The sequence below is a fragment of the Spermophilus citellus genome (genome assembly GCF_964194105.1).
Source record: "Spermophilus citellus genome assembly, chromosome: 8".
Lineage (NCBI taxonomy): Eukaryota > Metazoa > Chordata > Mammalia > Rodentia > Sciuridae > Spermophilus > Spermophilus citellus.
In genome coordinates, this window is record NC_138189.1 from 117,359,662 (window position 1) to 117,371,782 (window position 12,121).

A 12,121-nucleotide genomic window follows, 5' to 3' on the forward strand; every position below is an offset into this window, starting at 1 on the left:
AAAAGACTAATCCCATGAGAGCTGTTCAGGGGTGCGGGGGGTGGGGGTGGGGGGTGGGGGGGGTGGGGGGTGGGGGGGGTGGGGGGTGGGTGGGCAGTGCTGACCACAGAGAAATATACTTGAAATCAGTTACTTTTTTTTCCTGGAGTCACCTAAACCTTGTATGCGGAATTAACTAGAGATTGGGTACTCTGTGGAGCTGAGGTGATGTATTTTCTTTACCTTGTTGTATTTTTTTTTTAAATTTCATCCTAGTGTAATAACTTGTATCATATTAATGTTAGAAATGCAGTATGTTTACATTTTTTTTTCATGGTATTACACATGTGAGCTGGATGTTGGGCTGTGGTTAGACCTGTCTACTCATTTTTTTTTTTTTTTTTTTGGCCCTGTGTTATGAAGGTCCCGCATCTTTCTGAGGAAGATTGTTAGAACTCTCATAGAAACTAAGCACCTGTTCCCTAGAGCTTTTTCAATCAGTGGCTTAATGCCTTTTTTAATTTTTAAAATACTTGGCCAGTATATCTGGGAACATTGATTCTACTCCATTTTCTCCCTCTCCCAGTCTCTAATTACATGTATGCTGAACCTTTTTCAATCAGGAGCTTCTCCCCCACACCATGGTGATAATTTTCATCATTAATAATTTTCTTCCTAGACGTTTTCTTGATACTAGCCTTTTGATTCATTAATTTTCACTCATCTATTAAATTCTTTTTTTTTTAAGTTATAGATGGACACAGTACCCTTATTTTATTTATTTATTTTTGTGTCTGCTGTGGATTGAACCCAGTGCCTTACATGTGCTAGGCAAGCACTCTACCACTGAGCTACAACCCCAGCCCCTCATCTGTTAAATTCTTAATTTTTTCCCCCCAGTTCTGAGGATCAAATCAGGGCTTCAAGCATGTATCCTACCACTGAGCTATGCCCCAAGCCCCTTCTTTTTCTTATAAAACACAGAGTCTTCCTGTATTGCCCAGGCTGGCCTTAAACTCATGATCAGCCTCTGGTATCACTGGGGTAGTAGGTGTGTGCCACCTTGACCTGCTTGACTTCTTAGTTTGGATTATTATTATTATTATATTTTTGCCGGGGAGTGTGGGTACTGGGATTGAACTAAGGGGCACTTGACCACTGAATCACATCCCAACCCTATTTTGTATTTTATTTGGAGACAGGGTCTCACTGAATTGCTTAGTACCTCGCTTTTTGCAGAGGCTGGCTTTGAACTCATAGTCTTCTTGCCTCAGCTTCCCAAGCTGCTGGGGTTACAGGCGTGCGCCACTACGCCCAACGATTTTTAAATTTTTAAAAAGCAGATTGTGGTTCTTTGGTGACAGTTTTTTTTTTTTTCCATTTATTTTCTTAAATACATTATCTGTGGGTCTACCTCTATTTTTTCTGTTTTTGGAACTTTGGATCCTATTTTCTGGCATGCCTGATAATTTTGGATTGAAAATGTGGATGATGATAGCTTCTTTGAGAATGGATTTAACTTCTAGCAAAGTCTGAGCAGATCACTTTGATAGAGCAGAGTCTGGTGTCTCTTGTTTTTCCATATTCCTAGGTCCTAATGCTTCTGGGATCTCGAAAGCTTGGGGTTTTCAGTGGTCCTTGTCTTTGCTGGCCTGCAAGTCCAAATTTTGTTTCTTTCTTTTTCTTCTTTACTTAAATTTTAATTTCAATATTTATTGCTTAGTTTCTTTTTTAAAAATAAATTAATTTTAATTAGATCTTTCTTGCAAGAGATTGCTGAGCAATTTGATCTGATACATTAGGGGCTCCTGGAAGATGCCTCTAGCAGCTTCTTTCTGCCTGGTTGTCCTCAGTGCTGCCCCTTGTGTGGACAATTGGTGGGCTGCTGGACTTGCACCAGTGCTGTCCCCTCCTTGATCCTTTTGGATCCCTCATGTCCTGGCTGCTTTTGGTTGCTCTCACCAGAACCCTGCACACAGCTGCTTGTCATCTTTTGTCTATGTTTTTGGTTGTTCTAAGGAGGATGATTAGTTTAGAGCAGCTACTCTACCTTAGGCAAAGAGAAAGTTCTTCATGGATGATTTTGGCTTTTCAAAAAGAAAAGTAGGATTATTGAAGTTAGCATTTTGAACCTCTTTCACAAGTTCAGTTCAACTTAAGGGTTTACTCTAATTAAATCTTTTTAAGGGACCTTTTGTCACTTGTTTAATGAAACATTTTATACTTCACTCACACATAGTATTCAGTTTTGCTTTAGATGCTTAACCATTGGTTTGGTTTTCTTAAATCATTTTCACACTTAAATCTTCCTAGAATTTAAATGTTTGCCCATTAAAGAAATGATATCATTGCAAACAGTGTTAGAGTTTACATTCTTTACTGAATGAAGGTGCATAAAAATCAGAGATGTGAAGTATAAGACTATAAATTCAGAGAAAAATTTCCTGTACTAGACTGCTTGGCTAAGCCCTTTTTGGTAGTAATGTTACAAACTCCAAAAACAAAACCAAAAAACCCTGAGGATGTATGCTAGAGATCATGCAAGCTGTCCCTGAACTGAAATCATAATGTGCTTTTCAAGCCACCCAAATCTTATCTGTGTTTTCCTACCTTACGAGTTTAAAATAATTTCCATACTATTTACTTATGAGGAATTTAATTGACATCTAATTGGAGTGTAGGTTTTCAAACTTGTGTGTCCCTCCCATTATAAATTCTAAGGTTGTTCTTATCACAGTGATGTGGGCTGTTCATTAAAGGAATCTACTCACTGCAGCACAGTTTAAAACAGACTTGGTGAAGCTAGCCAATCCCTAAAAAACAAATGCCAAATGTCTTCTTTGATATAAGGGGAGTAACTAAGGACAGAGTAGGGACGAAGAGCATGAGAAGAAGATTAACATTAAACAGGGATGAGAGGTGTGAGGGAAAGGGAGAGAGAAGGGAAATTGCATGGAAATGGAAGGTGATCCTGAGGGTTATACAAAATTACATACAAGAGGAAGTGAGGGGTAAGGGAAGAATAATACAAGTGGAAGAAAAGATTTACAGTAGAGGGGGTAGAGAGAGTAGAGGGGAAGGGAGGGGAGGGGAGGGGGGATGGTAGAGGATAGGAAAGGCAGCAGAATACAACAGACACTAGAATGGCAATATGTAAATCAATGGAAGTGTAAATGATGTGATTCAGCAATCTGTATACGGGGTAAAAATGGGAGTTCATAACACACTTGAATCAAACTGTGAAATATGATATATCAAGAACTATAATGTTTTGAACGACCAACAATAAAAAAAGAAAAAAAAAACAAATATTTTCTGAATTTCAACATGTATGTTTTGTGCTAGGCACTTTTACCCAATGTTTCATAGAGCTTATAATTGTAGAAAAAATATGTGAAATGTTAAGTTATTTAAGAGATCGTTGTCAGAAGAATGTATAGACAGTAACTCTTGGAAGTTCAGAGGAAGAAGATATCACTGTGAATGGAATGAAATTTAGCTTTAGGATGGAGAAGAGAATCAGTATACTCTAAAAGTAATTAAATAAACATTTAAAAATTTCAAATAAAAAAAAATAAAATAAAACAGACTTGGTTTAAGCGTATTGTTATCTAGGGTTTACAGTCTCATTTATCTGAACTGTCAACATTGCTTTTCTCTCCACAGAAAGGCAGAAACTCTCCAGATGACTTCCAATGATGATCAGATTTGTATCCCAATGTCACAAAGAAACACCAATGGCCTGCCTGGGATGACCTCCAGTGACCTGAAGACATTTACTGAGGGGGCTGTGTTGAGTTTTCATAACATCTGCTATCGAGTAAAAGTGAAGAGTGGCTTTCTCTTTGGTCGGAAAACAGTTGAGAAAGAAATACTATCGAATATCAAGTATGTGCTTAAGCTTTTTTCATTTATTTATTTATTATTTTTTAGGTGTAGATGGACACAACACAATGCCTTTATTTTTATGTGGTGCTGAGGATCGAACCCGGGTCCCACCCGTGCTAGGCGAGCCCTCTACTGCTGAGCCACAATCCCAGCTCCAGTGCTGGAGTTTTTTTAAAAGACCATTTTATGGACCTGTAATGAACCTCACAGGTCTTGCCTATTACCAGTAAGCTGCTGTGAGCCTTTGCGTATAAGTCTTTGTTGAGGCATATTGACACATTTTCTTTTGGTTAAACTAGGGCTGAAATGATTGGATCACTTGTTACGGATATGTTTGATTTTTGAAAGGAACTGACAAGCTGTAAAAATGGTTATACCACGTGCATGGAGTTTTGTTTGAGAAACTAAACCATTAATGTGTCATTTAGCTTTTCCTATATAAGTCTTGGGTTTTGATGGAAAGAGGCCTAGATGTATGGTTTACTACTTCTTGATTGTGGGGATATAATTATAACTTTGGCACTTTAGTCCAAGCAGTGAAGTAGTACTTTCTGAGTAGCACTTTCTTAGGTACTTGTGCATTTTATGTACTTTTTATTCTAGTAGCAAGGAGGTTGAAGTGAGAGTATCATGAAAATGCTTTGCAAACAGATCTCTTTTAAATGAATGGCCTGTTTATAGTAGTAAATAGTCTATAATGACTTGCCCAATACTTTCCACAAAAATGTCAGATAGAAAATATTTAAATATAAAACAACTATAATTTTTTAGGTGTAGATGGACACAACGCAATGCCTTTATTATTATTATTTTTTTTAATGTGGTGCTGAGGATCGAACCTGGGTCCTGCCCATGCAAGGCTAGCACTCTGCCGCTGAGCCACAATCCCAGCTAAAACAACTATAATTTTAATTGAAGTTATGAAGTTGAAGTGCAAAGTGGTAATAATTTAGGACTAAAATAAATGAAGTTATTTCTGTTTTAAAAGGGCCCAGCAATTAGGGTTTTCATTCAGCAATGAATTCAGAATTCAGAGTCTGGTGTTGAAGAGTGGGAGGGAAATGAGTGTTTCTATGGAATCTACTCACTACCAGGTACCTCTATGAGTTCACAGATGCTGGCCATTAGTGGTGTCAATGTCTTTCTGATTTCTAGAAAATTATGCTTTCCAGCTATGGTGATAGGAATTTGAGTTTGCTAAGTCACCATAATCTCTGTGTTTAGTTAGTTTAATAGGGGCAATAATTACTGATAGAGGAAGCAAGCAATTTCCCCTGACTCTCCAAAGCTGGGTGGGGTTATAAAGAGTGCTTTGACCCCCAAGTGGCTGCAGACCTATATGGGAATCAGAGGTTTGGCTTTTTTTTTTTTTTTTAGTTGCAGATGGATATAATACCTTTATTTTATTTATTTATCTTTATGTGGTGCTGAGTATCCAAACTAGGGCCTCACACGTGCTAGGCAAGCACTCTACCACTGAGCTACAACCCCAGCCCCAGAGGTTTGTCCTTTTATCCTGATGTTTCTCTGTGACTGTGGTCTTTTCTTTTAATAAACACCAGCTCCTTCAGAGGGCAAAAAAGTGGCAAGCTAGGGTAGAAAATTTGGGGGTGTGAGGAGAGAAATGGTAAATATCTGAGGGTTGACTGGATTGAGACCAGGGGCGTTGTGCAGGGTGAGAACTCTCTCCATGCAGCCACGCCTGCTGTTTTTGTCTCTTTCTTGTGTTGGTTAAGAAATTCTGACCAGAGCATAAGGAGAGGAATGGTGGGTGGAAGGCTTTGATCTTTTGCTACATAGTTAGATAGAATTCACTTTTGGAAAGCTCACAAGCCTTTTGTGAAAGACAATCAAGAAAATGTTGCTTCCTTTAGATTTTGTGCTGAAAGTGCTAGAAGGTAAAGAGATTTGAATATGTGTAGTTTGAACAGATGTAAAAGCACAGGGTGTGAAGATACATTTACCTTGCTTTTTTTTTTTTTTTTTTTTGGTGCTAGGGATGGAACCCTGGGCCTCTACCCTGCTAAGCATGGTGCTCACCACTGAATAAAGATATAGATCATACATGTGTGTGTGGGGGGGTGGGGTGGGGGCGGGGGTGGGGGGGGAAGAGGTAGTTGGAGATTGAACCCACGGCTTTGCATGTGCCAGGCAAGTGTTCCACACTGAGCCACACTTTCAGCTCCTCTTGCTTATCTTTTCAATCTAGTAAATTAGTGACTTGATACCCTAAATATCTCATGCACTCAAAGCTTCACAACATTTTATGACTCCATATTGTGCATTTCAGCAAAGGAGGAGGTCATCCTCTTATGTTTTCCTAGGCTTATAAAATTGCAGTCAAATCTTGCAGTTCTTTCAATATTAACAGTTAAAAGGATAGTAAGGATTGGTATTCTTGCTTACTCACATTTCTGGTTTAGGGATCCATGAGAAAGGTTATCCTTTTCTGGCTGCAGTATTTTCAGTCTTTCCTCTGTCTGCTGGCTTCAAATGATAGTCTCTAGGGTATGTAAAGAGTTACTCTCATTTTCTTTCTTTCTTTCTTTTTTTTTTTTTTTTTCTTGTGTGTGTGTGGAGGGGTGCTGGGGATTGAACCCATGGCCTTGTGTATGTGAGGCAAGTACTGTAACAATTGAGCTATATCCCCAGCTCCTGTTCTCATTTTCTTAGTTTTGATTTGTGTTTGATAGTATCATCACCATTTACATTATTAACTATATTCCAAAAAGTTAATGCCAGTATTGACTTTAAAATCTTTATTCTTCCTTTTCTTTTGTCAGAAGAAGATAGAACAAAATTTAAGCATGAGAATTAAAAAAAATTTCCTACCTTAAGAAAACTCTCTTATGGTTACTTTGTCTCCATACCCATACTTGAGCTTTCCCTCACCAATACTAAAGATCTATTTTAAAAAAATCATCTGTTCCAGCAGATGTGCAGATATCCTATAATCATGAGGGAAATTCATGACCCTCTTAGAGAGTTTTCCCTATTAATAATTTACTTTGAAGAAATTTCAAATTTAAACCCGTATGAACATAACCTTTCCACCCAGATTCCCTATCAATATTTCACTGCATTTGCTTCTGTTACTGTGGCTCTTTTTGTGTCAGTTGTCATAACTGGTTTTTGGGAACCATTTGAGGGGAGACTGTCCACACGATGCCCCTCTATCCCTAGCTCCCCTTCAGCATTACTTTCCAGAAAGAAGGCCCTCTCCTGTGTGATCACTCAGTTTTTGTCTGGCAGCATCCAAGGGGAAGTGTAGTCTCAAAAAGAAGGCAGGAGGGTTTGAGTGCCCCTCATCACCCACCTGTGGTCCTCATGTAGTTGACTGACCACCACATTGTGTCCATTCAGTCTTGTCCAGCCTGGTGTTTTCTAGTCCCATCTCATTCCAGGTATTATTAAAATTGATCACCTAGTCAGATTGCTGTCTGCCAAGTTCACCATAATGTTCCTTTTTTCCTCTTTGTACTCGATTAGTATTTTGAGAGGAGATGTTTTGACATTATTTTGGAATCCTGTTCCTCTTTAAACTTAACTCACTCACTGCAGCCCATGTTGATGACTGATCCAGACAGCTACCACTATGACAGTTGCCAAAGGGTGGTTTTCTAATTACGTCATCTTATTGTTTGAATTTCTACTAATAAGAAAAACCTTCATTCATTTTCTTTTCTTTCAATTACTGTAGAGACTTATGGTTTTATACTTTCTTCAATAGTATTCAGTTGTAATGCATGATTATTATTCTTTATGTTGATGCTACTAATACTCCTGATTAGTCAGTGGGAGATCTGACAAGGTGGGTTTCTCTCTTCATCTCTCATTATTTCGACTTATCTCTTCATATTTTGATATTTCCTTGGCACAGCAAGAAATTCTAGACTCATTTTATGCCTGCCTTGACTAATCTGGAGTCACCTAAAGTTCATTTTTGTAGAGGACAGTATTTACAAACCAGTATCGGGGTGATTTGAATGCTAACTGCTTTTGAGATGTCATTGCTTCTAGGCCTTCTTGACAGACTGACCTAGGGAATATATGTGTGCATGTACAGATACACATGTACATATACATATATCTACAATTTTGTTAAAAAAACATCTGCCTAGTTGTGCAAAATGACTGGTAATACAGATATGTCTATTCTCAAAAACCTTTTGGTCTAATGGGGAATTCAGAAAACTAGAGCACTAACACTACGTCATTCTATTGTAATGGAAAGATTAAAAGATACCTATGAACCCCTGATCCTAAATTGTAGAACTGGGTACGTGGAGTTTCAAAAGTGAATATGTTGTTTGTGTGCACCTGTGTGTAGGGAGGTAGGCCATGCTCTAAGAATGGAAATGACCTTTCTAGTCTATAAACAAAACAAGACCAAAGGGTTGACCATTGTCCACTATAATGTAACAGATGTGACAAAAGTCCTTAAGGTAAGTTTTGTATACTTTTTTTTCAGTGTGTTTTATGTAATGGGGGAGGGAAGGAGATGTAGGTGGCAACATTATAAGTTCTTGTTGGCAGGGTTTTATAGTGTAATGACACAGTACTTTGCACAGAAATGCTGTAAAGCAATAAATAAGAGGGCAATGGCTTGTGAGAGATGATAGAAGGGTGGAGGGGAAGGTGGGGAGACCAGGGAATTGTGGACCATAGGCTAGAACAGGAGTCAGCAGACTCTTCTTGTAAAGGACCAGATCATAAATTCTTCAATTTTTATGGGCCGTTTGTAGCACAAAAACTGCTATACACTGCACAACCAAAATAACATGGCTCTGTTCCAATTATATTGTTTTTGAAAACAGAGAACAACCAGCTACACTGTGCTGATCCCTGGACTGGAATGTAAACTCCAGGAGGGCTAGGGTTTTGTTTTTTCGCTTGTTTATCTGCTTGTTTTGTTCTGGGCTCTCTCCCATGCTGGAGATTGAACCCCGGGGCTCCTGCTTGCTAGGCAAGTACTCTTAATCACTGGACTACATCCCTAGATCTGGAAGAGTGTCTTGTACCTACATAATAGACATTTAATAATTGTGCTAAGTAGATGGGGGTAGAATGGGCCACTGCTCCAGATTGGAACTCTTGCATTTGTGATCATACATTTTTGTTGTTTTCTGTCAAAATAAGCCAAATACAGGAAACTGTAAAATTCTTTGTTTTAATACATGCACATTAAGTTTGTGGTAGAATCATTCAGGATGGCTTGGTTTACTTTATATAAAATATCTGCCTTACTTGAATAGGTGTTTTATTTTTAGTAGAGTTTTATAGTTATACATAGCAGTTGGGTTCATCCTGAAAAACTCATACATTCATGGAATTCAATTTTGGAACATGATCCTCCATTTTCCCTCCCTTGAGTAGGTATTTAAAAAATGTGGAAGGCTTTTCTGGCAGTAAAACCTGAGTGAATCACAAGCTTGTTTCTGGTCATTTCATAAGTAGGTCCTTGGTAGCTATTAATTAAGAAGATGCACCAGTACTAAAGATAAATGCACCTTGAAAGTTAACCCTATCCTGAGTGTGTTTTTGCACTGATTGGGGGAAAGGTCATCAGAAGAATAAGAGATTTTTCTGTCATGGTTTACTCCAGGTTTACCAGCTTCTCACTGTCTTCGTCTGATATTTGAGTGAGAGGTTCCTCAGTTAGAGAGCAAAGTGAAAGGTACATTTCACCTCAGTTCCCAGTGACTATGGTACAGTTATGAAATAGATCAGGTGTCACAGGCTGTGAATGCTGAGGTCCTCTTGGATGTAAGAGCCATGAGGAAGTTGCATTGGGAAGTTCACTACTCATGACAGTTGTATAATTGTAGGATTGACCTCTTGGGAATTATTAATCTGAGAATGAATTGTTGTCAGCTTTGAACTTGCTCTTGGACTTGATACTCTATGGAATATATCTGGACCTATTTACAAATCCTAAAGACAGACTGGGTGTAGATACTAAGGTTGTGAATGAACCAAGTGTGGCCTCTATTTCTTCATGCCCATGTACCTGCAATAGCTCTGCTGTGATTTTTCCGCCTTTCTGCTCTGTGTGTATATTCACTACTCTCACAAATCCATCTATTTTTTTGAAACATTGATGTCTGTTCTGGTCCTGCACATCCTTAAAGGACATCCCTTACTGGAGTGATGTCTACCAATTGTAAACTGATCATTTTCCTGTCCGCTCTTGGACACTTAACAAAGGAAGGGAATTATCTAATTTTACTATGCACATTTTGCTTTTTCTAACTGGTGATGTTTTTCTTGTTTTAAGCACTGGTGGTATTTTCTTATCCTCTGGAATGCTTCCTTCTAGCCTTTGGATTTCTACTTTAGATGTTTTTTGGTCTGATTAGATTTTAGTAGCGCAAGCACTACTACTGATATTCTACCAATCTGTGATTACTTAACTTGACTGGGTTGCAAGTGAGGCTGTTTGAAGATACTAATCATCAGACATTTCTCAGAAGCTGTCATGTGTTTTACAGTGTGTTAAGGGGAGGCTTCATGAAACTCTGTTTCTTATTTCAAGAAATTTTTGTTGTTCTTTCTGGGGATGGAACCCAGGGCTCCTGCATGCTAAGCACTGGCTCTTCCACTGAGCTGTATTTCCAGGCTAATTTCAAGGATCCTTGAACATTAGATATATCATTTTCCAAAAGGGATGAATGGATCAAAGGAATGTTTAGGGACCTGAGCCATCTTTATTATTGATCCTGACCAGTGATTGACATCCTCCACATACTAGACTTCTGTTAATCAACAATTCATTTTTTTTTCTCTTTGAATTAGTGCTTGTTTTCAGTCTGCAGTTTCATCACACTCCATTGAGTGCATTCCATGTAGACCACAAACTAGTAGAACTTTGTTTAAAGTGGAACAGTAATTCAGTATGTTTCTGTGTTTACAGTGGGATCATGAAACCTGGTCTTAATGCCATTCTGGGACCCACGGGTGGAGGCAAATCTTCGTAAGTATAACAGAAAGTTTAAGTAGACATATTCTGTGAAATTTTAGTGTGCTTTAAAAAATAACTTTTATGTGGGTATTAAGCATTTGCTGTATATGCCCAGTCTGGTTCTTAGGTTCTGTGGATAACATATAGTTAGGCTAGCTTATGTTTTTTTTCCCAAGGAAGTCTTATTAGCTCAGGTTTATTAATATGGCATGATGAAATGATTGACATTCAGCAGTGGGCCATATTATGACCTAATGGGAAGGAATAAGAAGGGGAGATGGAGCAGAAGGTGTAATTGAAGATATGAATCTCAGGAAAAGAAGCATATTTTCTGGGTTGGGACCACCAAGGTCAGTCTGTCAGAGGCCATTTGGGAGGTTAATGCTAGATAAGCCAATGTTGTTTTCCTGTTATATTTTTGAGCTTTCTTATTACATAATGAAAGGAAGTTGAGAATTTGAATAAATATAAACACATATCTACAGGTGTGTGTGCTTTAAATACATATAAATGAATTATTTGGGTTAAATCATAGATCATTTGACTAGTTAACTTTTTAACTTGAGTTGAATTTGAATTCAAAGTAGCAGAGAGATATGACCTTTTTTTGAGGGGAAAAAATTACTACATATATGTCCTTTTACAGATTGCTAGATGTTTTAGCTGCAAGGAAAGATCCACATGGATTATCTGGAGATGTTTTGATAAATGGAGCTCCTCAACCTGCCAATTTCAAATGTAATTCAGGTTATGTGGTACAAGTAAGTATTAGTGATTTCACCTGTTGTGGTTCCTGTGTTTCTATATGGGTAAATGCCTTATAGTGTAGTGTGCTTCCAGTTGATTATATAACATGGAACCAATTGTCATGGAACCAGCCTTCTTAAGATTCAGGGTGGGATTAAATGGAAAGGCAGAGAGTACCTGGAATAGGATCCCTGTAGTGCAGTGCCATGAAGTCTACCAGTTTTACCATTTCTTAAAGAGTCTACTGTTGTCCTTTTTGCTCTTCTTGCACATTTTTCTCCTAGAAGACGAGTTTGTCACATCCTCTTACAAAGCAGTCAGGAAGTGTCTGGTTATAGTCATCATGATCACCCTGCTTCATCTGGGTGTACAGAGGAAGCACAAAAATGTTTCCTGTGGGAGCTGAAGCTGTCTGTATGTAGAGTCACTGAAGTTTGTAGAGTTGAATGTTCACCGTTAACTAGAACTTACCTTGGTTATATTGTTTTCATGGATTAAGTTAAATACACTAGAATGATGGTTTTAGAAAATACTCAACGTCGTAGA

General features: G+C 38.2%; 1 protein-coding gene across 3 annotated transcripts in view; it reads left to right on the forward strand.

Annotated features, from left to right (window-relative positions):
• LOC308654349 (broad substrate specificity ATP-binding cassette transporter ABCG2-like) overlaps positions 1 to 12,121 on the forward strand; it is a 119,015-nt gene that overhangs the window by 79,447 nt on the left and 27,447 nt on the right. For all 3 annotated transcript variants that reach the window (XM_081303607.1, XM_081303605.1, XM_081303606.1), the window contains exons 2-4: positions 3,646 to 3,867; positions 10,781 to 10,840; positions 11,475 to 11,589. In XM_081303607.1, the coding sequence (XP_081159733.1) occupies positions 3,665 to 3,867; positions 10,781 to 10,840; positions 11,475 to 11,589 (378 nt within the window). In that variant the 5' untranslated portion in view covers positions 3,646 to 3,664. The remainder of the gene's footprint in view (positions 1 to 3,645; positions 3,868 to 10,780; positions 10,841 to 11,474; positions 11,590 to 12,121) is intronic.